At 41.3% G+C, this 25620-nt stretch overlaps 1 protein-coding gene across 2 annotated transcripts; it reads right to left on the reverse strand.

Annotated features, from left to right (window-relative positions):
* Positions 1-160: 160 nt before the first annotated feature.
* LOC148003402 (disks large homolog 5-like) lies at positions 161-21043 on the reverse strand. Of its 2 annotated transcripts, XM_087568627.1 has the most exons (6): positions 20757-21027; positions 12327-12462; positions 11445-11604; positions 9982-10113; positions 9130-9313; positions 161-5013 (listed from the first exon to the last, which is right to left on the reverse strand). In XM_087568627.1, the coding sequence occupies exons 2-6, from the start codon at positions 12454-12456 to the stop codon at positions 5008-5010; spliced, it is 612 nt and encodes a 203-aa protein (XP_087424753.1). In that variant the 5' UTR covers positions 12457-12462; positions 20757-21027; the 3' UTR covers positions 161-5007. The 2 variants fall into 2 exon arrangements, with proteins under 2 accessions (XP_087424753.1, XP_087424754.1); XM_087568628.1 differs by lacking the exon at positions 12327-12462 and having other exon boundaries at positions 20757-21043.
* Between the last annotated feature and the right edge of the window lie 4577 nt (positions 21044-25620).

The raw sequence follows: 25620 nt of genomic DNA on the forward strand, positions 1-25620 counted from the left end.
ACCCCACATTCTCCCCTCACTCACTTTCACATTCTCTTCTCATGCTCTCTCTCTGGCTCTCACATTTGTTCTTACATTTGCTCTGTGATTTACTCTCTCATTCACTCCCTCATGCTCTCTCTCATTTACTCTTCACATGTTCTACAGAACTACAGCCTTTCTCTTAACCCAGTCCTTTATTAATAATCCAAAAGCGGGTAGAAAAAAGAGATTTTATAATCATTGCCAAATCAAATGCAAAGAATGACTACATCACACCAAGAACTAAGAATTACAACTGTTCTCTAAAGTTTCAGGCTTGCCCTATACCAAGGCCTGTGGCCAATATAATAATAATAATCGTAAACTTATCATTATTTAAACTTTAACTCTTTACTTTTATACTTCAGAGTCCAAAGCTCTGAGGTCAGCTACCTGCACTTTCCTGTGAAGCTCTAATGATAAATGACATAGGCAAAACTGCCAGGCAGTGGCCAGAAAGAATCAAGGTAACCCTTAGCACACTAATTCCACTAGCGTTCTGTTCCTTGCACACAATGACTCTCATAAGGGTTCCAGTAGTTAGACTTAGTTTACTAGTATATTATTTTATATATTCTATACTTCCTTAACCAGTCTATAATATTATGTAAAACTTACTTCCTAACTTCAATAACTTTTTCCTTTCTTAGGGTCCCAATGTTGGCTCAAATTCATTTTCTCTCATTTTCTTCAAGCTGTCTTTGCAAGTCAAACCCTAATCTAGAACTACAATTCTGCAGTTATTACATTTTTTCCAAGATGAGAATACACAGTATCCACCTGGGCCACTAGGGCTGTGCTGTGCTGTGCCCCTATGCATCAATTTCCAATTGTCTAAGAATCATAATATCAAGGAACATCTAGTTTCACAGAATTCACCAGAGCAGAAGGAGAAAGAAGTAGGAAAGTCAGATATAATACAATAATTGTGCACACCAAGGCCAACTGATAGGCAGTCACACAAATGAAATCTATACAGCCGTTGTCCAGGGCTAAGGTTTGGAGAAATGGAAACAACCAGTTTTTACAAAAAGCTACTGCGGGCTACTGAGATGTCTCCATTGTATGTTGTCCCCAGCATTAACCAAAACTCAGACAACAAAGGGAGGTCAAAAGGATACAGATTGGAAAGGAAGAAGTCAAAATATCACTGTTGCAGAGGATAGGGTAGTATACATGGGACACCCCAAAAGTTACAACAGAGAACTCCTAAGCCTGATAAACAACTTCAGCAAAGTGGTTGGGTATAAAATTAACTCAAACAAATCAGTAGCCTTCCTCTACACAAAAGATAAACAAGCTGAGAAAGAAATTAGGGAAATGACACCTTTCATAGTAGTCCCAAATCATATAAAAATACCTCAGTGTGACTTTTATCAAACCAGTGAAAGATCTGTGTGACAAGAACTTCATGATATGAAGAAAGAAATTGAAGAAGATCTCAGAAAATGGAAAGATCTCCCATGTTCATGGCTTGGCAGTATGAAGATAGTAAAAATGGCCATTTTCCCAAAGTGACCTACAGTTGCAATGCAATCTCCATCAAAATTCGATTCCAATTCTTCATAGGGTTAGACAGAACAATTTGCAAATTCATTTGGAATAACAAGTAACGCAGGATAGCTAAAACTATCCTCAACAATAAAAGGACTTCCCTGGGAATCACCATCCCTGAACTCAAGCAGTTTACAGAGCATTACTGATAAAACTGTATGGTATTGTTACAGAGACAGGAAGATAGACCAGTGGAATAGAACTGCAGACCCAGAAATGAACCAGCATACCTATGGTCCCTTGATTTTTGACAAAGGAGACAAAAGCATCCAGTGGAAAAAGGATAGCATTTTTAGCAAAGGGTGCTGGTTCAAATGGAGGTCAGCATATGGAGGAGTACAAATCATCCCCTTCTTATTACCCTGTGTAAAGCTTAAGTCCAGGTGGATCAAGGACCTCTACATCAAACCAGATCACTCAAACTAATAGAAGAATCTTGAACACATGGACACTGGAAAAAATTTCCTGAACAAAACACGAATGGCTTATGCTCTAAGATCAAGAATAGACAAATGGGACCTCATAAAGCTACAAAGCTTCTGTAAGACAAAGGACACTGTGGATAGGACAAAACAGCAACCAACAGACTGGGAAAAGACCTTTACTAATCCTACAACTGATAGAGGGCTTATATCCAAAATATACAAAGAACTCATGAAGTTGGACTGTAGGGAGACTAATAACCCTATTAAAAATTGCAGTTCAGAGCTAAACAATAATTCATAGCTGAGGAATATGGAGTGGCTGAGAAGCACCAAAAGAAATGTTCAACATCTTTAGTTATAAGGGGAATGCAAATCAAAACAACCCCAAGATTCCACCTCACACCAGTCTGAATGCCTAAGATAAAACACTCAGGCGATAGAAGATGCTTTTGCGGATGTGAAAAAGAGGAACACTCCTCCAATGTTGGTGAGATTGCAGACTGGTACAACCATTCTGGATATCAGTCTGGAGGTTCCTCAGAAAATTAGACATTGCACTAGCTGAGGACCCAGCTATACTTCTCTTGCACATATACCCAAAAGAAGCTCCAACATACAACAGGGCACATGCTCCACCATGTTCATAGCAGCCTTATTTATAATAGTCAGAAAATGAAAAGATCCCAGATGCCCTTCAACAGAGGAATGGAAACAGAAAGTGTGGTACATCTACACAATGGACTACTACAGATATATCAAAAACAATGACTTCATGAAATTCATAGACAAAGAGAACGAACTAAAACATATTTTCCTGAGTGAGTTACTCCAATGACAGAAATACGCACATTGTATGCACACATTGATAAGTGGATATTAGCCCAAATGCTCAAATTCTCCGAGATTCACAGACCAAATGAAATTCAGGAAGGATGACCAAAATGCCGATTCTTCACTCCTTCCTTTAAAGGAGAAGAAGAATCCCTATTGAAGGGATAGGGATGCAAAGTTTAAAACAGAGCCTACAGGAATGGCCATTCAGAGTCTACCCCACTTGTGGCCTGTACATATACAGCCTTCAAACTAGATAAGGTGGATGAAGCTAAGAAGTGCAGGCTGATAGGAATTGGATATAGATGTCTCCTGAGAGGCACAGCCAGATCATGTCAAATACAGTGGCAAATGCTAGCAGCAAACCATTGAACTGAGAACCGGACCTCAGTTGGAGGAATTACAGAAAGATTGAAAGAGCTGAAGGGACTCGCAACCCCATAAGGACAACCATGCCTGCCAAGCAGAGATCCCAGAGACTAAACCACTACCCAATCACTATACAGGGACTGTGCCATGGCCTCATCTGCATGTGTATCAGAGGATGGTCTTCTTGGGCACAAATGGAATGAACAGCCCTTGGTCCTGCCTAGGCTGGGAAAGTGGATGGCTGGTGAAGGGAATACTTTTATAGCAGAGGTGGAGGGCGATGGTATTCAGACTTATTTCTGGAAAACAAGGAAGGAATAACATTTGAATTCGAAATGAAAAATATCCAACTAAAAATCAACAACAACAAAATGGTATTTTGAGCTTCGAATCAAAATAAGCCACAGTCAGGAAACAGAGAATTGTATGCCTATGGTTTTCTTCAAATATGCTCAGGGCCCAGGTAGGTTCTGGGTCCAGGCTGGACCAAGCAGATTCCTGCCACTGACTGCTCTTCTATTCCTGTTTCCAGAGGCACCATGCAGATTAATATTGGGCCAGAGATGTGGGCAGAGCTGGTCAGAAGTGGCTTTGTTTCCTGTGGTCTCAGGATTATCTGCATTCCTGGGTGTTCATCATTTTCTGCCCCGGGATTTGGGTGCAGGATTCCCGATGGCTTTAAACTCCCTTATACCATGTTTATATGTCCTGGGAGGTGTTACAGAAAAATTAATGTTTATCCTATTAATTTGGTCAAAACTGCCATCGACAGAGTATAATTTAGAGGTAACTATATATTTGACAGCAAGCATACACAGTGGGTAATGTATGCATGATGAAGTTGAAATTCAGAGTTGGAAACACAGTGAACAGTGACTGTATGACTGCCTTTGAATCTCAGTCTTACTGGGAAGTGATTTGATGCCCAGTCCCCATGAGAATGCAGAGATCCATCCCTCCCTGATAGCTGTGGGACTTCAGATGTTGACACTAATGATCAATAAAGAAGGTTCTTAAGAGTGAAGAGTTTGAGAGTACTCCTTTATTGACCAGAATACATCCAATTTACTTGATAGTAACCAGATGCAGGTAGTCAATATATACAGTCTATATCCTTATCAAAATAGAAGCAAATGAACAAAACAACAACAGATAAATAACAAATCTTCAAATGAATAGAAGGAAAACCAAATAACCAAAACAATTAAAAATTAACCAAACTTTAAATAGAGGAATTGCACTAAGCATTTTTTGCTGCTCCTTTTGCAGAATAGACTTATAGCCTGTGGCTTGCCTTGGAGACATAGTAGACAAGCAGTTAGTGATGGTAATAATCTTTTCAAGAGGAGTGGAAGTAGGACTGTTTTGTTGGAGTGGGGGTATTAAGGAAAAAGCCTACCAATACTGAGTATAAATGATATTACAGACTTTGTCACAAAGACATTCCAATATTGTGATCTGATCTCCATGAAACTCTTCTGGATGACACATCAGAACAAGTACAAATTTACACGTGCACAGTCTTTCTGGATGACGAGCAGCTCTTGATTGATATGCATCAGCACTTCTCTGAGTCCCTCAAAAAGTGTGCACTTGCTGGAGTGAGGCAAGGTGAAAATACAGCGTATTCAATCCAAAGAAATCAAACTAAAGGAGGAAAATGCAGTCTACAATTGCTATGGACACTACAGATGAGATGCAATAGTGGTGTATTTGCTGTGCACACTTAGTTCTCCTCCTGTACCTCTTCTCTCCAAGGGAGATCTTGTCCTGGACTGTGTCATGTTCGAGTTTCTGCTGGAGAATTTCAGACCTACCAGAGCAAGGGAAAAAAAGTTTAGTGAGTGGTTGTCAATTCAACTCTCCCTCATGCATCAGCTCTATTCAGTTGGATAATCCAGCATGACCTGTCAGCTGAGGTCAGTCCCTCCATCCCCAAATGTCATAGAGTACCTGCGCTTGGATTTATATCTCAGCTTTTAACACTGCTAGAATTTGAACTGTGGACTATGCACTGTACTGGGATTAAGAGAAAAATGAGCATTTTTTCCCACTGGTCCAGGTATATGACATTGAATAATAACATTGTAGCTATGTCTGAATCTGAGTTCAAGAGAGGTATGAGCATCCTAGAATACCATGTGGATTCCTTCTGGAGAACATGCCCACAATTGAGGTGAAATTTCTGATTATGTCAGCACTGAAGGAACCGGTCTAGTTTCCATTTGTAACCACTGAATCTGCAAATACACAGAGAAGCCATCTCACTTCAAATTCATGCTCACCGCACAGATCTTGTAATCACTGAGAATGTGCTCCATGCAAATCTTCCCAGCGTACACATGGACATTAAAGGTGATTGTGATGTAGAAACAGAACAGCACCCCTGTAAGTCTATGGCTAGTGCAAGGCAGTTTGTGAGAGGACAGAAGAGAAAATGTCCTCAGATCTTTCCGGAGAGATTACAGGAAGAAAGGAGTAGAACATAGCAAGAAATCCAGAGGATCATATATATATTGTTTTATGGGCAAAATTCACATGAACTGTACCAGAACAATACTCTGAGTAGCTCTTTAACTGCCTGAGGCTGAAATCCAGGTGGGGTGGTCATCCACCCAAAAAGGGTATTTATATAGGGAAGGATATTCAAATGGCCTCTTCCAGCCTATGTTCCTACATGAACATTAATGCTTAATGTAAAGATTCCCCAGGATTCACTGGAGGCATAAAAACAAATGTTGAGTGGGATATGTACATAGTGGCCAGAGCCTATAGACAGCTCAGTCAGTGATGTGCTGTCCTCCCATAAACCGTCATAGACTCAGGGTTCTTTTTCCATTAACAATCTGTCTTAGCAAGTCCCAAAGGCTGTGTAGAGCTGTCTTGTTGCTCAGCAAAGGATCATATGTTGGTGGTGGACTAGACTCTTGTTCTTGTTCACTCTTTCAGACTTTCTCCAAAGTGTGCAACTTCTTCTAATCGGAGCTGTCTTTACCATAGCCTGAGTGACTTCATGCCCAAAGCTAGAATCATAGGAAATCTCCATAACCAGGATCCAAATCAACAAATTTTCTCCCCGTAATGTGATTGTTCCACAGATAATTTGAATAAGTAAGTAAAAGCTTGCATGGATTAACTCACACTGAATCAGAATCTATGGAAGGGCTCCATCGTATGGTACACTTTTACTCCTTGGCTGATGGACGTCTGGATAGATTCTCCTTCAAGGTTACTCTGGGACCACTACAACATTGATGCTCCCTAGTTGCAATAGCAATACCTACTCCTTGTTGTGGAATCACTGGGTTAACTAAAACTTCTGTTCCACTTTCTGAACATGGCTTCTCATAGGGCTACCTGTTCTTACACTGTCAGACCCATTTGAAGCTCATCATTTCTCCTAACCCATTGAGGCTGAAATTAACTGAGAGACAATGATGTTGATCGACAGCACTTGCAGAATGCTACACAGATAACATAGGGGAACGCTTTGGATTATCTGTGCACCTAAAGGGGCTCCTGATACTGCCCTATTCTTGCACCACAGCATAGCTATGGGACTTTTTCTGGATGAAGATACAATTCCAAGCAACTCAAATTCTCAATGAATAAAATCCAAGCCAAACTCCCAGGGGAAGTTGTAGTGTGCCAAGGTAGCTCGAAAGAAATGGTAGCAGGCAATGTGGAAAGCAACCTTGGAGAAGACACAGTGAGTGACACAACCTTCCAGTGGGCTTTCACAATTCACAAAGAACAGAGAAGCAACATAAACTCATGGATTTTATAGAGAAGCCTTGCCCTTACCTCCTAGTACTCCATTCCGTTGATGTGCTCCAAAGGATTTCAATGCAGATCAGAAGTTTTGCCCCTAATCACTTGAAAATCTAACTTTACAGGTGTTTTTGTGTCCTCTTTTTGGGGGTTGCATTTCTAAAGGATTTTATTGTCCTGCTTCTACACCATAACAAAAAGGGACCTGCAAGCCCTAGGCCTGTACCATTTGTTACCCCTGTGAAACGGGACTCTCTTGAACATATTTCCACTCCTCCCCCAGACTTCACAAGATAATTCTGTTCTGAAATTTTTGGAAACAGAATAAATTAGTAATTTAAGTGTCCTTTTGCTGTACAGAGCTAGATGGAGATGCCAAATGACTGGGCAGCTCTATTTCATGTTTCATGGATGTAAAGTGAATGCTTAAGAGTACTTTTCTCATGAAACTTGGAATTGAGGGAAATACACGTTCACTACTGCAAACACACACACACACACACACACACATACCCACACACACACAAACACAGACACACAGATACACACTCGCATGCACAAATGAAAACTTTGCTCTTATGCAGCTCATTTCCTGTTGAGTGAGGAATTAGTGGGAACAATGCTGTGTACAAGTCTCTTAGACTCAAGCAGGCTGTGCTGCCCTGCCCTGTACTCATTTCCACTTCAGGAAACCTTTCTATGCAGATACTCGCTGGTCCGACAAGTAAGTTACATATTCTGCACAGATAGCCTAAACAACACAACATCAAATCCCCAAGAGAGAGATTTCTAGGAAAAGACTCCATCAAGCTCTATGCTGACTCATCATAGGCCCCTCACTAAAGCTACCCTGTTTCCTTCATAGAAGACTTTGGAAGCATCGGAGAAGACAGTAACTCACGGTCAGTTACCAGGAACATTTGATCACATTAGAGTTCCTGTGATATTAAAACAACCTCAATGTCAGTCAGAAAAAGGCTAAATAAATAACATACAGTGAATTTTCTGAAATGCAGCACTGTGTACAATATTGAGAGGGAACCTATCCTGAAAGAATGCAGTGCCCATGATATAATCAGCAAAGCAATGTCAGCAGAGAGTTGCACTCTAGGATTCCATGCAAGATCATGGTGAAGCCAATAAGACAATCCAGAATCTTCCCGGGGGATAACTCTGTTCAGGTAAAGTGAAGAAATCTAATCCTTATTTTTAAAATAGCTGAATGGTTTAAGAATGTGTTGAGACAAATAAGAGAGGGGGCTCCACTTGGAACTGGACGAATGATGCAAAGACTGCTGGCCAGCACAAAACAGGAAGCTTCATGTTTGTTGAGAGACCTAAGCTTAAAGGACTAAGTTAGATAATGACTGGACAAAACTGCATGTCATGAACTGGCCTCCCCGCATGCTCCCTAAGATGCAGGTCAGCACAGAAATGCAACTTTCTTGGTGAGAATTGGGGGTACATACGGATAACTTTGTTCTTGAAGTCTCAAGTCTCTCATGCCAACCCTCAGCCTTTGAGAAACCTTTTCCCCATCCTTGCTCTTCTAACCAGCTTCAGGTTGTAAGGCCCAGTTATGAACTCTCCAGGAGCACTCAAATAAGACAGGACTGACATGCTGATACACAGGCTCTGTAGTTACCCAAGATCTATGAAGCATGAAGTCACCATCTTCATATACAGGGACATGAGGGGAGGAAGAACAAAAGCCACCACAAATGACAATGAGAACCATTTCTTTGGCATTTCCACCAGGCTCTCCTCCTTGAAAACTACTTACTTCCTGAGTCTCACACGATCCCTGTAAAGAAAATGAGCTCCAGTCTTTTGCTTCATCCCTCAAAGCCCTGCTCTAGTCTAAAGAGGGGCTCCCACATAGCACCCTCCATACATAATGGCATGTAGTGCTGTGCTGTGTGATCAACCTATCTCCCTTAATGAAGTGCAGATCTCGAAGAGCAGGAGCATTTGCTTTCCAAACATGCAGTTTCTTGAAAAGGGGCTATCTCCACAGAAAGCCTTGTAAACCATCACATGAATGAACACTTGGATGAGACCTAGGTCAGGACATGGATCAATCAATGGACAGTTACATTGGTTTGTCTATGTTTATGGTAAGACCTGAGGACAACCTGACCCTGAGCCCTAACCCTACCTGCTGTTGCTTGGCTCTGGGGTCACAGATGTTCATTCCGGCCTCTTCACAGAGCCTCTTTGTCTCCACAGAGGATGATGGCAGTTCAGTCTGCTCCACCAGCAGTTCTCTCTTCTCATTCAGCAAAATCTGTATATTGTTCTTCAATTGAGCTTGTTCACGCAGGAGCTGGGAGTGCCTGATGCTGAACCACAAACAAATAATGGTAAATCCCAGCCAGCTTCTATTTGCCTGTCACTCCTGCAAGTCCAATCATCCCTTCAAGGGTCCTCATCCTCAGAAATCCCCAGAATAGAGCCATACTATAGAGGTTAGCACCAATTAGAGGAGGTCAAATCCAGAATCCACATTCCACAAGAATCAAAGTACGTCTGAAAATCCTGACACTAAGACGGTTTATATAAATCAAGGAAGAAGAGATGGTCCATAAGGGAGCTCGTATGTCCATGGTATGGTGAAACCATCTTCACGTTGTGGGGAAAGCCCCTCTGAGGGGTAGTTGAAGACCCAATAGCTATAGAGTCTTTCCATGTGTTTCTCATGGATCACAGATCTTTAAATCTCCTGTCAGAGTCCTAGAGATTCAGAGTTGATTGCTATTCCCATCATGGTGCAAACCTTTTCTATCTAGAGGAACTTTAATTGGGAAAATAACAATTGGAGGGTCTTCTACACCCCTACATGTACGACAACTGAGTCCAAGAGCTACAAATCTAAGACCCTTGCCAGGAGGCAGCCTTCTTGTTAAGAGTCAGACACTACAGAACCAGAGCCCTGACTTTTGTTCAAAGTCATACAGGACAGAAGCATTCCCTGCCTAGTGCTGGGTTCTCATCTCTGTCAGCGACTCACCGGTAGGAACTGTTCACTTGTATGAGCTCCTTGTACCTCTCCATGGCATCACTTATTGAGTTGGTCATCATTTGCATAGACATCATTCTCATCTCATGTTCAGATTGAAGGACTGGCAATTCGACATGCAGCCTGGGTTAGGTCATGGCCAAAGGAACAAATAATGTTTTGAACTCACGATTTTAGAATTAGGTGAAATGTAAATAAAAATATATAATAAAAAATTTCAAAATCAAGAAATGGTGGAAGGGAAGAAAATGGCAAACTCAAAAACCAGACCAAAACACAACAATGAGACTCAACCACAGAAAATATTTCTATGTAAATAAGCAAACATTTGTTTTGTAATAAGGACTCCTTGGAATCCTGAGAGATATGGTTCTGCAAAGACTCACTATATAGGAGTGGGCAGAGCCTGAGAGCTGCCTGTTTGGGAATAACAACTGTCAAGACCACAGTGACCATTTCTAGGTCACAATAAACAATCCCTGGATAGTTAAAAAAATAAAAAAACTAAAGATCAAAGCAGGTGAAACAAATTAGGTAAAATCAGACTGTTCTCTCTATTACTTAAACTCAGTATGTTCCACATACTTGCTCCTTCAAAGTATTTGTACTGGTTAAGTTTATTATCCTGGGCACAGGAAAACAGAGTCACGGTACCAGTTGGAGGGACCTGACCTTCAAGAGCTGGCCAGGTGAGCATGATGGAATTGACTAGTTCAGGAAGAAGATTCCTCCAGTCTGTGCCACAGCTTTGGGCCCAAGAGAGAGCTGTGATGACATTTCTCTTGTTTTGAAAGCAGGTATACTCAATCCTTGGTTTCTATCATTACATGAATTCCCAGAGGGCATAACTAAGTTTGACAGGGAAGAGGATTTATAGCACCTCCTCCCCTCAGGAGAGTTCTGTGTGCCACCAAGGTATACAGAAGGAGCAAAGTGCTGTGTTGATTAATGTGGGCCTCCATGTACTCATCACTATCATGACCTGCAAACTGTTGATCAAACAAATCCTCAGACCCAATCAAAGGTCCCAGACGTCCTGATCCAGAGTAAACCACCAACAAATACTGCCACATATATACACACCAACCCATATCCAAACACATTTAGAATGCCAACTACATCCATGGAGGTGCCATAGAATCAGTGTATAATGAACAAATTCAGAGGAAAGAGTGATAACGTGCAGGCATTTCATTCACACACACAGTTGCAGCAAGTGTGACAAGGTCCTTCTAGCTGTTGACAGAACCAATGCTAATCCAAGAGGCTCAGGGTCAAGTACAAAAGAGGTTGACCCTAAACACACAGCACCTAGCTCATCTCACAAGCAAATGCCTGCCAAATCTCCTTAAAATCCAGGATGAGAGGTGAAACTCTCTCGTGCTATGAGTAAATCTTGAGGTAGCAGAGAGAGAGCGCAAGACAGTGAATAGGTTACTGGGCATAATGACTACCTGTGGTCCCACTCATCATAGATATAAAGATCCAGGATTTGATAAAGTTCATCCCTCTCGAATTGACACTTCTGGATTTCAAATTTGAGTTCCTCCAGTTCCTTTAGACACTCCTCTTCCTTAGTGATGACATTTTGGGATGATGCCTTCCTACCAAAACCTGTACACAGATAAACCCAAGTGAATTTGCATATTTGAACCAATGGGCAGAATAGATCATTCTGAATCCGAAAAGGAGGTTGAGGAAGGGGAAATGGTAGAGACTGGGTGAATCCGTGAAAGAGCAGAAAAGCTTTCTTAAAGGTTGATTCTTAAGCTATGTCCCTGTTCCCAACCTCTAATGCCATACACGTGCCACACTCACTATTACACAATCCGCGGCACTGAGAGTTATAATCTGACTGAGACATAAACATCTGCGACATTGTTATGTCAGATGTGGTGCAGATAATCCGGGAGTTCATAATGACTTCATAATGTTTAGCACCATCAAGCTCTAACCAAGTGTGGTCCAGCCCAAAGTGTCTGAGAACTCAATTCATGACTAGGGGTGCATCCTTCCTTGTTCTCGCCATCAAGACTTATGTAACCTACAGTAATCTAGAGGATGAAGTGCTTCAACTCCCAACCATGGATGGTCACATTGTTAATCTCACAGTGCCTCCTCCTGCCAATCATTGACACTCATAGTTAAAAAGCTTCAAGAAAAGACACTGAAGTCTTACAACTTTATGGCTTTCTCTCAAATTAAAGATCAGGAACTCCTGACTCTTGGTTTGCCTTTGAAAAATCCCAAGGCTGCTGCTTGTAAGGCCTAGTCTTAGAAGGCACATCTCAAACCTACCTCCTTGAGGATGTTCCCCAACTCTGCCCACGACTCACCAAGCCTTCCCAAGAATGATTTCCTCCTTCCTGTTTCACTAGAGAGGGGGTCAGCTTCCCTCTGACCTGGTGTGGTCTCTCCTTGATCAACACTTTCCTTCCGAAATAGCCTGAGCAGCTGGCGAAACATGCCTGCCTGTGAACCCAAAGGGAACTGAAGTAATATCCCAAAGGCAGTTGGTGTCACCACAACACTGGTGACATCACAGAAGATTCTAGGGATCTCTTAGATACAATAGAGTGTCCAGTGAACGGCTTACTGGTGATGTCACTGGAAAATTCTATGGCCTACCTACTAACCAGCTCCTCCCACACTGATGAATTTCTGTGGGGACCCTTTCCTCCAGTCTCCCATGTGTCACTGGGAATACCATTTGGCAACCTCTATTTCAAAGCTAGATATGTCTCTCTGCTTCATTAGAAGTCAACAATGCTTTTGCTGTGGAGGGTTTCTTATAACCCTGAATTGGAGAACAGATTTTTCTTAGCACCCAAATCTCTAGGGACCAAGGAGGAGGGAGATTTTACTTAAAAGTAAATCTACTACTCGAGACAATGCATGTGACATGTATTTCGATTTCTAAGCTTTTCCCTTTTTCTGGAGGCCAATATATTTCTTCTATACCTCTGAGTGTATAAAACCTGGAAATATTTGCTTACTGTGCAGTCCTTGAAAGCCGACATTGTTTCCATTTACATATCCATGTATTTCACAAAATCAATGGTCTATAATCCTATTTTTTTGCAATAAAAACTCCTTTTACTTGGGAACATAGGGATCAACAACAGGGCATATATAAAATAATAAATTTCTGTCTGTTTTATATATTATGTAGGACATCCTCCCTTTCTCAAATATAACAAGACAATTAAATTGGACATCAGTGAGCAAATGTCAACCTGGACCTTGTGTTACTACATTGTTACTATATAGCCATCACTTCTCCAATATCCTTCTCCGTGAATAGACAAGTCTAGGCATGAGAATATTGGGGACTACAACATGATCTTTTACTTGTAGCAAACATAAGAATCAGGAGGACCGGAAGGGAGTAGAATGGCCTGAGTTCAGGTTGAACCTCAATTTTAATGGGTCCATACGTTCAGGAGGGAGTCTATTTGGCATTGTGATATATGGATTCTGTCTTCTTACCATAGGTGTTATAATAATTCAACATGAATGTGTGCTATAATGACAGCCCAACTCAGAGATGTAAGAGTGAAAATCATGTCTGACCTTTCTGGGAAGAACTCTGCCTTTTACTACCATCTGGAGTTATACAACATCACTATACAAAGCTCAGAAGAGAGGGGTGCAGATGTGCGGGCCTTAGAAGGTGAGGATCTTTTCTTCTGATTAGGGCATTTGTTTTTCCTATGTAATTTTTCCCTTGCTCTTTTACTAATGATGGCTGACTTCTTTCCTGGCCTGAGGTAAACTGGAGTCCAATCTTTTGGATTACCGAACCTTCTATTTTTGAGATGACAGTCCCACCAAGGGTCCTACTGCATACAGAAGGTATGAATAAGTCTCAGGGGCTGGAGTAAGTTAAAAAGGTCTGTGACAACAAAGAACTGATTAAGAAAACAAGAGCCCAGCTGCTCATCAAGATCACAGTTGTATGATAGTAAGAAAATGTGAATAGGGCATCAGGTGAAAAGATAAATTAATTAGGAGGTCATAGGCCTAGAAGGGGTAGCCTTTGCTCTCAGTGGAGCTGCCATTCTTTCTGCCATTCCTCACCCTCTGCCACAGAACCAGAGACTTCCCCAAACAACTGGTTGGCCTTGCCAAAGACCTGGCAGGGCTTCTCCCTGTAGAATAGGACACATAGAGTCCTTGAGGACTCACCAAGAGGTCTCCTCCACACAGGTTCCTTGTTGTCAAAGGGAAATGTTCCTGCAGAATCCTGCCATGGCAGCAGGAATTTCAACCTGGCTGCTCTTGGTCCAGCTCACTGGGTGCAGGCCTGAGGCCCAGGGGTATCTGGGGAAAGAAGCAGCAGGCACTACCTCACAGCTCTCTCTTTGTTGGATGCAAGTGCTAGGACTGTGATGGGATTTTTGTTTCTTTATGTGTTTTATCAGAAATACCTACAAAGCTGATTAAAGTTGCAACATGCCTTCATACCCAGATTGCAGAATGTTTTTACATCGTTGTTGTTCCTGTTTTATGTTTGGATTTTGTTCTTTAATCCCCTCAGGAAATTTCCCTGTGCTTAGAATGTTAAGCACATGCTCGGGAGGGATCGATTATTCAAGTTTGGCAAAGCTTTTGTTCTCACCATCACTCCACAGATGATGCCATTACTTAATTTGAAATAAGAAAACAGTTATAGAGAAGTAAATTAACATGCAAGCTATCAAAGAAGAAACACATCATGATTGTGGAATGTTACCCCAGTATTTTGTATTTCCTAAGTTATTTTTATTTTAAACTTTTTTATTGGATTTTTTTGGGTACGTTTCATCGTTTTTAAATCCTTAAAGGTATCTTTTATTCCTCTCCTCCCATTTACAAGGTGGAATTTCACCTGTGATTGTTAGTCCAGATGGTTTGGTCAATGACTTAGATATCACCTTGGCCTAGTTTCCTTGGCATAAGCTGAGTTAGAAGCAGGCACAAAGATTCAGGACCAACAAATAATGAATTCCACTACATCTGGATACCTAGCCTCACAGCCAGGAAGGGACTGTATTTCCATTTGCTATTTAAAAAAAAGATGCAGTTCATTAATATATAAAAACTTTCTCAAGTGTATTAAAGTGTTTACCATCGTCATACAGTTTTTCAAATACCTGGCATTCATCTTTTTCCAAAACCTAAAATATCTTTCTTATTCACATTTTTTTGATTATTTTTGTTATTAGTATCATTTTTTTAAATTTCAGTTTTTTAATAGATATATATGTTTTATTCAAACGTTATTCCCTTTCCCAGCTTTTGGTCCATAACCCCCCTGCCATGCCCTCTCCCATATGTATGGTCCCCCAATCCATGCCACTTAGAAACCCCTTCCCGGACATTTCCCTGCACTCAGGGTCCAACCTTGTTAAGAACAAGGGCTTCCCCTTCCACAGGTGCCCCAACAAGGATATTCTCTCCTATATATGCAGTTGGACCCCTGGGTCAGTCCACGTATAGTCTTTTGCTAGTGGTTTATTTGGTTGGCATTGCTGTTCTTATGGGGTTGCAAGTCCTTTAGCTCTTTGAATCCTTCCTCTAATTCCCATAAAGGGCGTCCTGTTCTCAGTTCAGTAGTTTACTGCCAGCACTGACCTCTTTATTTGACATGCCCTGGATGTGTCTCTCAGGGGAGATGTATATCCGGTCCCTTTCAGTAAGCACTTTTTAGCTTCATCAATCTTACCTAGTTTTGCTGGATGTATATATATGGGCCACATGTGGGGCAGACTCTGAATGGCTGTTCCTTCGGTCTCTGCCTTAGTTTTGGCCTCCATATCCCCTCCTATGGATATTTTTGTTCCCCCTTTTAAGAAGGAGTGGGAACATCTGCACTTTGGTCATCCTTCTTCTTGAGTTTCCTGAGATCTGTAGATTGCATCTTGGGTAATTTGAGGTTTTGGTCAATATCCACTTATCAATGAGTGCATACTGTCAATGAGGGGTGCTGAGTACCTGGAAGAGAATGGGGGACAAGAGACGCGAAGAAGGACGCCAAGACAAGAGTCTGATCAAGGTGACAATTTTATTTTTCCCCAAGGCTGAATTTGTACCATAAAAAGGGTAACAGAGAGAGGTGAGAAGTAAGAAAATTTACCCACACCAAGGACACAATATTCGTGTGGTCAGGGAATCAGCTGATGTTGACAGGTTGTCAGAAAAGTCACCCGTTTGTCATATCTATTAGTCAGCAGGATGTTGGTTTTTCAGAAAGGTTACAGGTCATCACATTGGGTATCTTAACGTCACACGTTATCATATGATTATTCATCTTGACCACCACATTTGTATTAGTCTTCTGCAGCTGGCTGGGGATTTTCCATGAACCCAGTCATACTTAATGCTCACCATAATAATAACATCAATAATGGAGGGATTCAAGGCCATCGCTCCCAACAGCATACCAAGTGTGTTTTTCTGTGATTGGATTACCTCACTGTGGATGATATTTTCTAGTTCTTTCCATTTGCCTATGAATTGAACATAGTCATTGTTTTTGATAGCTGAGTGGTACTCCATTGTGTAGATGTACCACATTTTTCGAATACATTCCTCTGTTGAAGGGCATCTGGGTTCATTCCAGCTTCTGGCTATTATGAATAAGGCTGCTATGAACATAGTGGATCATATGTGTTGTTGTATGTTGGAGCATCTTTTGAGTATATGCCCAGGACAGGTATAGCTGTGTGCTCAGGTAGTGCAATTTCCAATTTTCCAGGAACGTTCAGACTGATTTCCAGAGTTCTTGTACCAGTTTGCAATCCCAGCGACAATGGACGAGTGTTCCTCTTTCTCCACATCCTCGCCAGCATCTGTTGTCACCTGATTTTTTAATCTTAGACATCCTGACTGGTGTGAGGTGGATTCTTAGGGTTGTTTTGATTTGCATTTCCCTGATGACTAAGGATATTGAGCATTTCTTTAGGTGCTTTTCAGCTATTCTATATTCCTCAGCTGAGAATGTTTTCTTTAGCTCAGAACCCCATTTATTAACAGGGGTGTTTGGCTCTCTGTACTCTAACTACTTCTGTTTTGTGTATACTTTGGATATAAGCCCTCCATCCGATGCAGGATTGGTAAAGATTTTTTCCCAATCTCTGGGTTGCCTTTTTGTCCTAATGACACTGTCCTTTGCCTTACAGAAGCTTTTCAGTTTTATGAGGTCCCATTTGTCGATTCTTGATCTTAAAGCATAAGCCATTGGTATTTTGTTCAGGAAATTTTCCTTAGTGCTCATGTCTTCGAGACTCTTCCCTACTTTTTATCCATTACTTTTAGTGTATCTGGTTTGATGTGGAGGTCCTTGATCCACTTGGACTTAAGCTTTATCCAGGGTAATAAGAATGGGTCAACTTGCATTCTTCTACATGTTGACCTCCAGTTGAATCAGCACCATTTGTTGAAAATACTATCTTTCTTCCATTGGATGTTTTACCTCCTTTGTCAATGATCAAATGACCATAGGTGTGTGGGTTCTTTTCTGTGTCTTCAATTATGTTCCACTGTGCTGCCTGTCTGTATGCCAATACCATACAAACTATTGCTCTATAATACTGCTTGAGGTCAGAGATGGTGATTCCCCCAGAAGGTCTTTTATTGTTGAGTAGAGTTTTGCTATCCTGGGTTTTATGTTAACCAAATGACGGCAAATTGCACTTTCTACCTTTATAAAGAATTATGTAGGAATATTTTTGGTGATGGCATTGAATCTGTAGATTGCCTTTGACAAAATGGTCATTTTTACCATATTCATCCTGCCAATCTATGAGCATGGGAGATCTTTCAATCTTCTGAGACCTTCTTCAATTTCTTCAGAGATTTGAAGTTCTTGTCATACAGATTTTTTACGTGCTTGGTTCAAGTAACAGCAAGTTATTTTATATTATTTGGGACTATTGTGAAGGGTGTCATTTCCCTAATTTCTTTCTCAGCCTGTTTACCCTTTGAGTAGAGGAAGACTACTGAATTGTTTGGGTTTATTTTATACTCGGACAGTTTGCTGAAGTTGTTGATCACGTTAAGTAGTTCTCTGGTAGAATTTTGGTGTTGCTTAAGTAGACTATCATATCATCTTCAAATATTAGTGTTTTGACTTCATCCCTTCTAATTTTTTCCCTTTGACCTACTTTCATTGTTTGATTGCTATGGCTAGGACGTTAAGTACCATATTGTACTTAAGTAGGGAAAGAGTGGGCAGCCTTGTCTAGTCCCTGATTTTGGTGGGATTCCTTCAATATTCTAAGTTTAGTTTGATGATAGGTACAGGTTTGATGTATTTTGCATTTTCCTATATTTAGATTCAGGCCTTCAATTCCTGATCTTTCCAGGACTTTATTAATGAAAGGGTAATGAATTTTGTCAAATGATTTCTCAGCATCTAATGAAATGATCATGTGGGTTTTTTTCCTTTGAGTTTGTTTATATGGTGAATTTCGTTGATGGACTTCCGTATATTAAACCATCCCTGCATCCTTGCCATGAGGCCTACTTGACCATGATGGATGATTGTTTGGATGTGTTCTTGGATTCAGTTTGCAAGAATTTTATTGAGCATTTTTGATCAATATTCATAAATAAAATAGGTCTGAATTTCTCTATCTTTTTTGTATCTTTGTGTGGTTTAGGTATAAGAGTAATTGTGGCTTCATAGAGGGAGTTTGGTAGTGCTCTGTCCGTTTCTATTTTGCGGAATAGTTTGGACAGTATTGGTATGAAGTCTTCTATGAAGGTCTGATAGAATTCTGCACTAAATCCATCTGGTTCTGGGCTCTTTTTGGATGGGAGATGTTTAATAGCAGTTTCTATGTCTTTATGAGTTATGGAGTTGTTTCAATGGTTTATTTGTTCCTGATTTAACTGTGGTACCTGGTATCTGTATAGAAAATTGTCCATTTCCTTCACATTTTCCAGTTTTGTTGAATATATGTTTTTGTAGTAGGATCTGATGATCTTTTTAATTTCTTCAGATTTTGTTGTTATGTCTCCCTTTTATTTCTGATTTTATTAATTTGGATACACTGTCTGTGACCTCTGGTTAATATGGCTAAGCGTTTATGTATCTTGTTGATTTTCTCAAAGAACCAGCTCCTGGGTTTGCTGATTCTTTTGATACTCGGTTTTGTTTCTTCTTGTTTGATTTCAGCCCTGTGTTTGATTATTTCCTGCCTTCTACTCCTCTAGGGTTTATTTAATTTTTTCTAGAGCTTTTAGGTGTGCTGTCAAGCTGCTGACATATGCTCTCTCCTGTTTCTTTTTGCAGGCATACAGAGCTATGAGTTTTCCTCTTAGCGCTGCTTTTATTGTGTCCCATAAGTTTGGGTATGTTTTATCTTCATTTTCATTAACTTCTAAGAAGTCTTTAATTTCTTTCTTATGTCTCCAATGACCAAGTTGTCATTGACTTCAACTTCCATGTATATGTGGGCTTTCTGTCCTATTTGTTGTTATTGATCAGCAGCCTTAGTCCGTCGTTTCTACTACATTTCTTGGTTAGGTGATACACTTGATCTTTAAAGACAGGCAATGTACTTGATCTTTAAGCCCTGTCCACATAGAAACTGCAGTAGATGACAATCTTTTGTAAGATTTATTTATTTATATGTCAGACAATGCAGCTGTCTTCAGACACACCAGAAGAGGGCATCAGTACTCATTACAGATGGTTGTGAGCCACCATGTTGTTGCTGGCATTTGAACTTAGGACCTCTGGAAGAACACTTGGTGTTCTTACCCACTGAGCCATCTCTGCAGCCCTCACAATGGCCTCTTACACAGCATCACAGTGGTCCATTTCACTAGATGGCTCCAGGATGATAACAGAGAAACTTTCACAGTTCCTGAGCACTTCTGAGTTCAAACACCACCAGTGCCCACTCTGTGCTGTTGGCACATTCTGACCTTCTCCTAAGGGTTGTCAGCCACAAAAGGGACGGGTTAGCCCCAGACAGCATTCACTGCCCAATCCTAAAAACCCCCTCGATTCTGAAAAAGCCACATTCCATGCTTGCTCCATATTTGAGGAAGCCAAATGGTTGATCTGGCTCAAGGCTCTACTTTTCTTAGCTCATCAACTTTCTTTTTCCACTTCTTGTCACAAGAAATATTTTTTTTATGCTGCAACTACACTGCAATGAGTGAAGGAAACCACCATCAACTCTGGGTGCCACCTCTTGAAATTTAAAATTCACAAAACAATTCATGGCTTTCTAATCAGCACCATGGAAAATAAACAAAAACAAGCAAAACCATTCCAAAGGAACTTGCTGATCTGAAGGTCTGCTCATAGCAGGCAGGAAAGAATTAAATTATGCAGAACTGTAATCTCTCAGAGCTTTGGAGGCTAAAAAAGAGGAAATTTCTGTTTATGTTCCCTTTCTCCGAGTAATTGAAGGAGGGTATTTTACATCCTCCAAATACAATCTCTTGCAAGAGGCAACCAATTTCAAAGTAGATCAGAAGAAATCTATTAAATAATACATTCATTGCCTGAGGTTTTAAGAAAATATTTTCCCACGATCCCCGTCCTCTAACAGCACACTCCAGATTACCTCTCCACTCTTTCCCAATGCCATGGGCTTTCCAATCCCTACTTCAGCTCTCCATACATCCCTGAACCCTCCCTTCCCCTACCCAATGGGCTCACTTTGCACTGCCTCCTTCTGCCACTGCTTTCCCAGGACAGGGGGAAGGGGGGCGGGGGGGCAGGGCCAGAACCAGCCAAGGAGGGACGCGGGTCTCCTACCTACCTTGATTCTGCTGCTCTGGCAGTGCAGCCCGCCCTGCTTGCTGCTTGCTGTCCCTGGGGACCAGACCGAGGTCCGGCTAGGGGTCCGGGCAAGCGCCAGGCCTCAAGGTCCCCTGGCAGGGCTGTCCTGGGCTTTTTCCCTGGACACTGCGAGGCTGCAGTCTCTGTTGGAAACCCCGCCGCTGTCATAGGGCGCCTGCCCCAGGCGGAGCTGACCCCCAACGCCGCTAAGGCCCCCTTCCCTGGTCTCTTCTTCTGCTTTTCTTTTCTTTTTTTCTTTCTCTTTTTGTTCGCGAGGTGGCGCCTGCGAAGAGCTCGTCTCCAGGAAGGAGGACATCGTGCAGGCAGAATCACCTCTGGGCCCTGCTGGGGTCGGAGAGGGAGAGAGAGGAGTCAGCTTGGGCGGCGGTGCCCTGGCTGCCAGCCCCTGCGGAAGGAAAACTCGTCCAGGCACACGCGCTGCTGCCGGCGCCAAATATAACGCGGGCGCCCGGTCCCCTCAGGCCCCGCGCTCACCCACGAGCTCCGCGTGCCCTGAGGCCCGGCTCGGGCGCGGTCGAGCTGCGGGGTGGGAAGGACACGTGTGCCCACTCCGTGGGGCAGACAACAGGGCAAGGCGCGACACCGGGAGGCCCGTGGTGCGGAGCTCCGGGCTCTGTCCAGGCGGGTCAGTCCCCTCTCAGGGCTCTAAGGATGCGCAGGGCGGCTTCTGCGGCCCCCAGGCCCAGCGTGACCTAACTGTGGCCATAGCCTCCGGAGCTTCCAGGTGCCCCAGGCTGGAGGCTTGGGCCTGGCGATTGTGGTTGCCACTCTCCTAGGCCGGCTCAGCAGGGCGCAAGCCACCACCTGCAGTCCTCACCTGAAGGCATCCTGAGAGCCCACATCCAGCAGGCGAGCCACAGGGCACAGGGCCATGGTCTTGGGTCTGCACCTTGTTGCCAGCCCCTCACACATATGGCAGCATCACACATATGGCTCCTTCTACCAACCGCCACTAATTACCATTTGAACATTCCATCACAGTGTTCTCAAGAAGAAAGATGCAAACAAACACGAAAAGAATGAAATTTAGAATCTTTTTTATCAGGCTGGAGAGATGGCTTGGTGGTTAAGAGCGCTGCTTCTCCATTGCTCCCAAGTTCAATTCCCAGCAACCACATTGTGACCAACAACTATCTATAGTGGGATCCAATGCCCTCTTCTGTCTGAAGTTCTCTTCTGACATGCAGGCACACTCGCAAACAGAGTGCTCATGTACATAAATAAATAAATCTTTAAAAATAAAACCTTCTAATCAGTTAATGTATCTACATCTAGAAGCTAGAAAAGGGTCACAGCAATATTAAAAATAATTCAGAAATGGTAAAGGGATGTATGAGAGTCACAAAATTCACTGGGCAAGATGGTGTATGCCTGGAATCCCAAAACTCACAAGGCTGAGGTAGGTGGATTGCCTTGAGTTCAAGGCTAGACTAAAGTGTGAGACCTTGTATTAGAAAACAAAACAATTGGGGAGGGGATGGAGAGAGAGACAGAGAGACAGAGAAAGACAGAGAGGGAGACAGAGACAGAGAGCCAGCGCCAGAGAGAGACAGAGACAGAGAGAGAGAGAGAGAGAGAGAGAGAGAGAGAGAGAGACCTTGACATCATTTCTTGCACTGATGACAAGCTACTGAAGAATGTGAATGTCTCCTATCAAGCACAGAGAGTGCTAATGACAGAATGGGTTTCTTATTAAGATATCATAAACTATAGATGGAAAAGTAAAGGAATGTATAATAAATAAAAGAGAAATCAGACATCGGAAACCTAAATTTAGAAGACTGTATATGTTTAAGTCACAGGGGAGGGAATGGGACGATGTGGGGGAGAGAATAATCAGAATAAATTATATATGTGTATGAATATGGAAACTAAGAGCAATCAATGAAAAGAGAAAAGCAGGTTTATTTTACGATGAAATTGAGTTCCCATATGACACTATATAACATTTTGGATTATATGAATTATCTGCAATAAAAAAATCAATTGTTATTAAAGATGTGGTTGTGTTCACTAAAGTGTGAGACCTTGTATTAGAAAACAAAACAATTGGGGAGGGGATGGAGAGAGAGACAGAGAGACAGAGAGACAGAAGAGACAGAGAGACAGAGAGACAGAGAGGGAGTCAGAGACAGAGATAGAGAGATAGAGATAGAGAGAGAGAGAGAGAGAGAGAGAGAGAGAGAGAGCTTGATGTCATTTCCTGCACTGATGACAAGCTACTGAAGAATGTGAATGTCTCCTATCAAGCACAGAGAGTGCTAATGACAGAATGGGTTTCTTATTAAGATATCATAAAATGTAGATGGAAAAGTAAAGGAATGTATAATAAATAAAAGAGAAATCCTAAATTTGGAAAGCCTAAATTTAGAAGACTGTGTAAGTTTAAGTCATAGGGGAGGGGATGAGACGATGTGGGGGAGAGAATAATCAGAATAAATTATATATGTGTATGAAAATGTTAACTAAGAGCAACCAATGAAAAGAGAAGAGCAGGTTTATTTTACGATGAAATTGAGTTCCCATATGACACTATATAACATTTTGTGAATGGATTATATGAATTATCTGCAATAAAAAATCAAGTGTTATTAAAGATGTGGTTGTGTTCATATTAATTTCAAGTGTTTTAAATTCTTTTTTTACTTGCTTATTTATTGATTGATTTTTTTTAAGATAGGGTTTTCCTATGTAGACCAGGTTGACTCAAAAAAGAGACCCACCTGCCTATGCCTCCAAAGAGTTAGGATCAAAAGTGTATACACACACATGAAATTTACATTCTTAAAGTCATAAAAAATTATAGCTATCAACTTGGTACAATTATTGAACAGTGATCAAGTGAATAGAAATATCAGAAACACACTTAAGGCATTAGGTTACTGTTGTTTAAAGGATCTTGAGCAGCATATATATTTCAAATCATCCAGGAGATACATTGTGAAAAAAAATGAAACTGGGTAAAGATGATTTAAATTTTTTTAATCTATTAAAAATTTTAAAGTGCATTCGATATGAAAGTGTAAGTGATATACTTCACACTTTTGCTTATATACCATCTTCAATTTTATGTGCATTCTGCAAATATTGTCCATGTTTATTCAGGCTCTTATTATTTCCCCATGACTGATAACATTCACAGAAATCATATTGAGCAAACTGTATATGTTGACGTATAATAGAATTGTATTCTACACAGTATAGCATAGAAATATGTATACATAACTTCTCATATGTGTGTATATACATATGTAGATGGCTCAAGAAAATGAGTATCACTTTATCATTGTGGTATTATTTTCATCAAAATCCTGAGAACATTGAAATGGCATCAAATAGTGACCAGATCTGCAAAAAAATCCACAAAATAAACTCTTACAAAGAATCTAAAGATATTGGCAAAAGATGCAAAAATATTAAAGTCTCAATGAAATATAAAGTCCAGATGAAATTCTGTATAATATTTTCTCAACTCTAGGATAATGTATTTTTGTACAACTATCAATAAAAGGCCTGAATTTTGAAGAATTCAAAAGTAGTGCAGTATAATTATGCAGTGGTCAATACTGTTGCATACCATTTTACATAACTGCATACACTCTTGTTCTTTTGTTCCGTGGTCAAGCGACGAACTCGGGAAGATTTATGGGGAACCATTGCATTGTAGACTTGAACTGGATTAATTTGGGGGTGAGTAAGTCATATTTTGGTAACGTTGCTTTAAAAATAAACCTTTTGATATTAGTACAGCAAGTAATTCTCCCTGAAGGAAAAACCAGACACCAAGAACCTAGACCACTGCTGTCCATGAGAAATTTGTAGATGATAGAAATATTCTATATCTGCAGTATTTCTGGCTATGGATTCTGGCTGGCTGTTTGCCTCCTGGTTTGCCTGATGTGACTAAAGATGCAGATTTTAGTTCTAAGTTCAGTTCATCTCAAATAGCCATGTGTGACCAGTGGGTGCCATTTGAACAGTGTAGCCACAGAAAACTGAAGCAGTGTAACCAAAGACTCACCTAGGAGTCAGTTGACCTCCTAGAAGTGACTTGGGAAAACGTTGGCAATGATAGCCACTACTTAACTACTAAATATATTGATTCATCAGTCCCAAAGACAACTCTGTGAATTAAACACTCGTTATCATCCTAACTGTGCAGATAAGGGAATTGAGTCACACAAAGGTAAAATAACTTCTCCAGGGTTGAACATCTAACGGGTGTGAGAGCCAAGCTTTGAGTCCAACTACAAAGTAGATCGGCATATAATGGGTTAGTCTGTGCTGCTGTATATTCAAATGCTAAATTCTGTACCCTAACGCCTGGTTGCTCCAAGACAAGGAGATCCTCATGTATACCAGATTTTTTTTTTGCCTCCTATGTTATCCCTGATTGGTTAATAAAATCCTTACAACAAGGGCTGTGCAGAAGAGAGGGGACAGAGCAAAGTTTCCCTGGGCTTGGGGGCTCAGGCAGGGTCCATGAGGAGAGGGAAAGGACATGGGAGGAGAAGGAAGGAGACACCACCCCATAGGGTAGGTAGATCATGAGTGTATTGCCATGAGGGCCAGCCTCTCAGAACAGGAGTGGCCCAGGCAGAGCATGGCAAGCAGTACCTCGGGGTTATGGACAGGGAAGCAGAAAAAATAGCACAGAGGGTTGATGTCTGCCCAGCTCTAGTACTTTAAGGCTTATTATAAATCTAAAAGTTTCGTGTCTTTTATTTGGGAACTAAGTGATCTACGGTGGGGTAGAAACCCCCTAATAATATTTACTGTAGCAATGACCACTCAATTATTGTGGTATTTTAAATATAACACAC

The sequence above is a fragment of the Rattus norvegicus genome, chromosome 9, assembly GCF_021556685.1.
Source record: "Rattus norvegicus strain SHRSP/BbbUtx chromosome 9, alternate assembly SHRSP_T2T, whole genome shotgun sequence".
Taxonomy (NCBI): Eukaryota; Metazoa; Chordata; class Mammalia; order Rodentia; family Muridae; genus Rattus; species Rattus norvegicus.

Coding starts and splice junctions, on each gene's coding strand:
- LOC148003402 (XM_087568627.1), bottom strand. CDS start 12,456: ATGTTTCGCCAGCTGCTCAGGCTATTTCGGAAGGAAAGTGTTGATCAA. Junction 11,605..12,326: donor ATCATTCTTGGGAAGGCTTG/GTGAGTCGTGGG, acceptor ATCTGTGTACAG/GTTTTGGTAGGAAGGCATCA. Junction 10,114..11,444: donor TATGATGAGTGGGACCACAG/GTAGTCATTATG, acceptor GACCTAACCCAG/GCTGCATGTCGAATTGCCAG.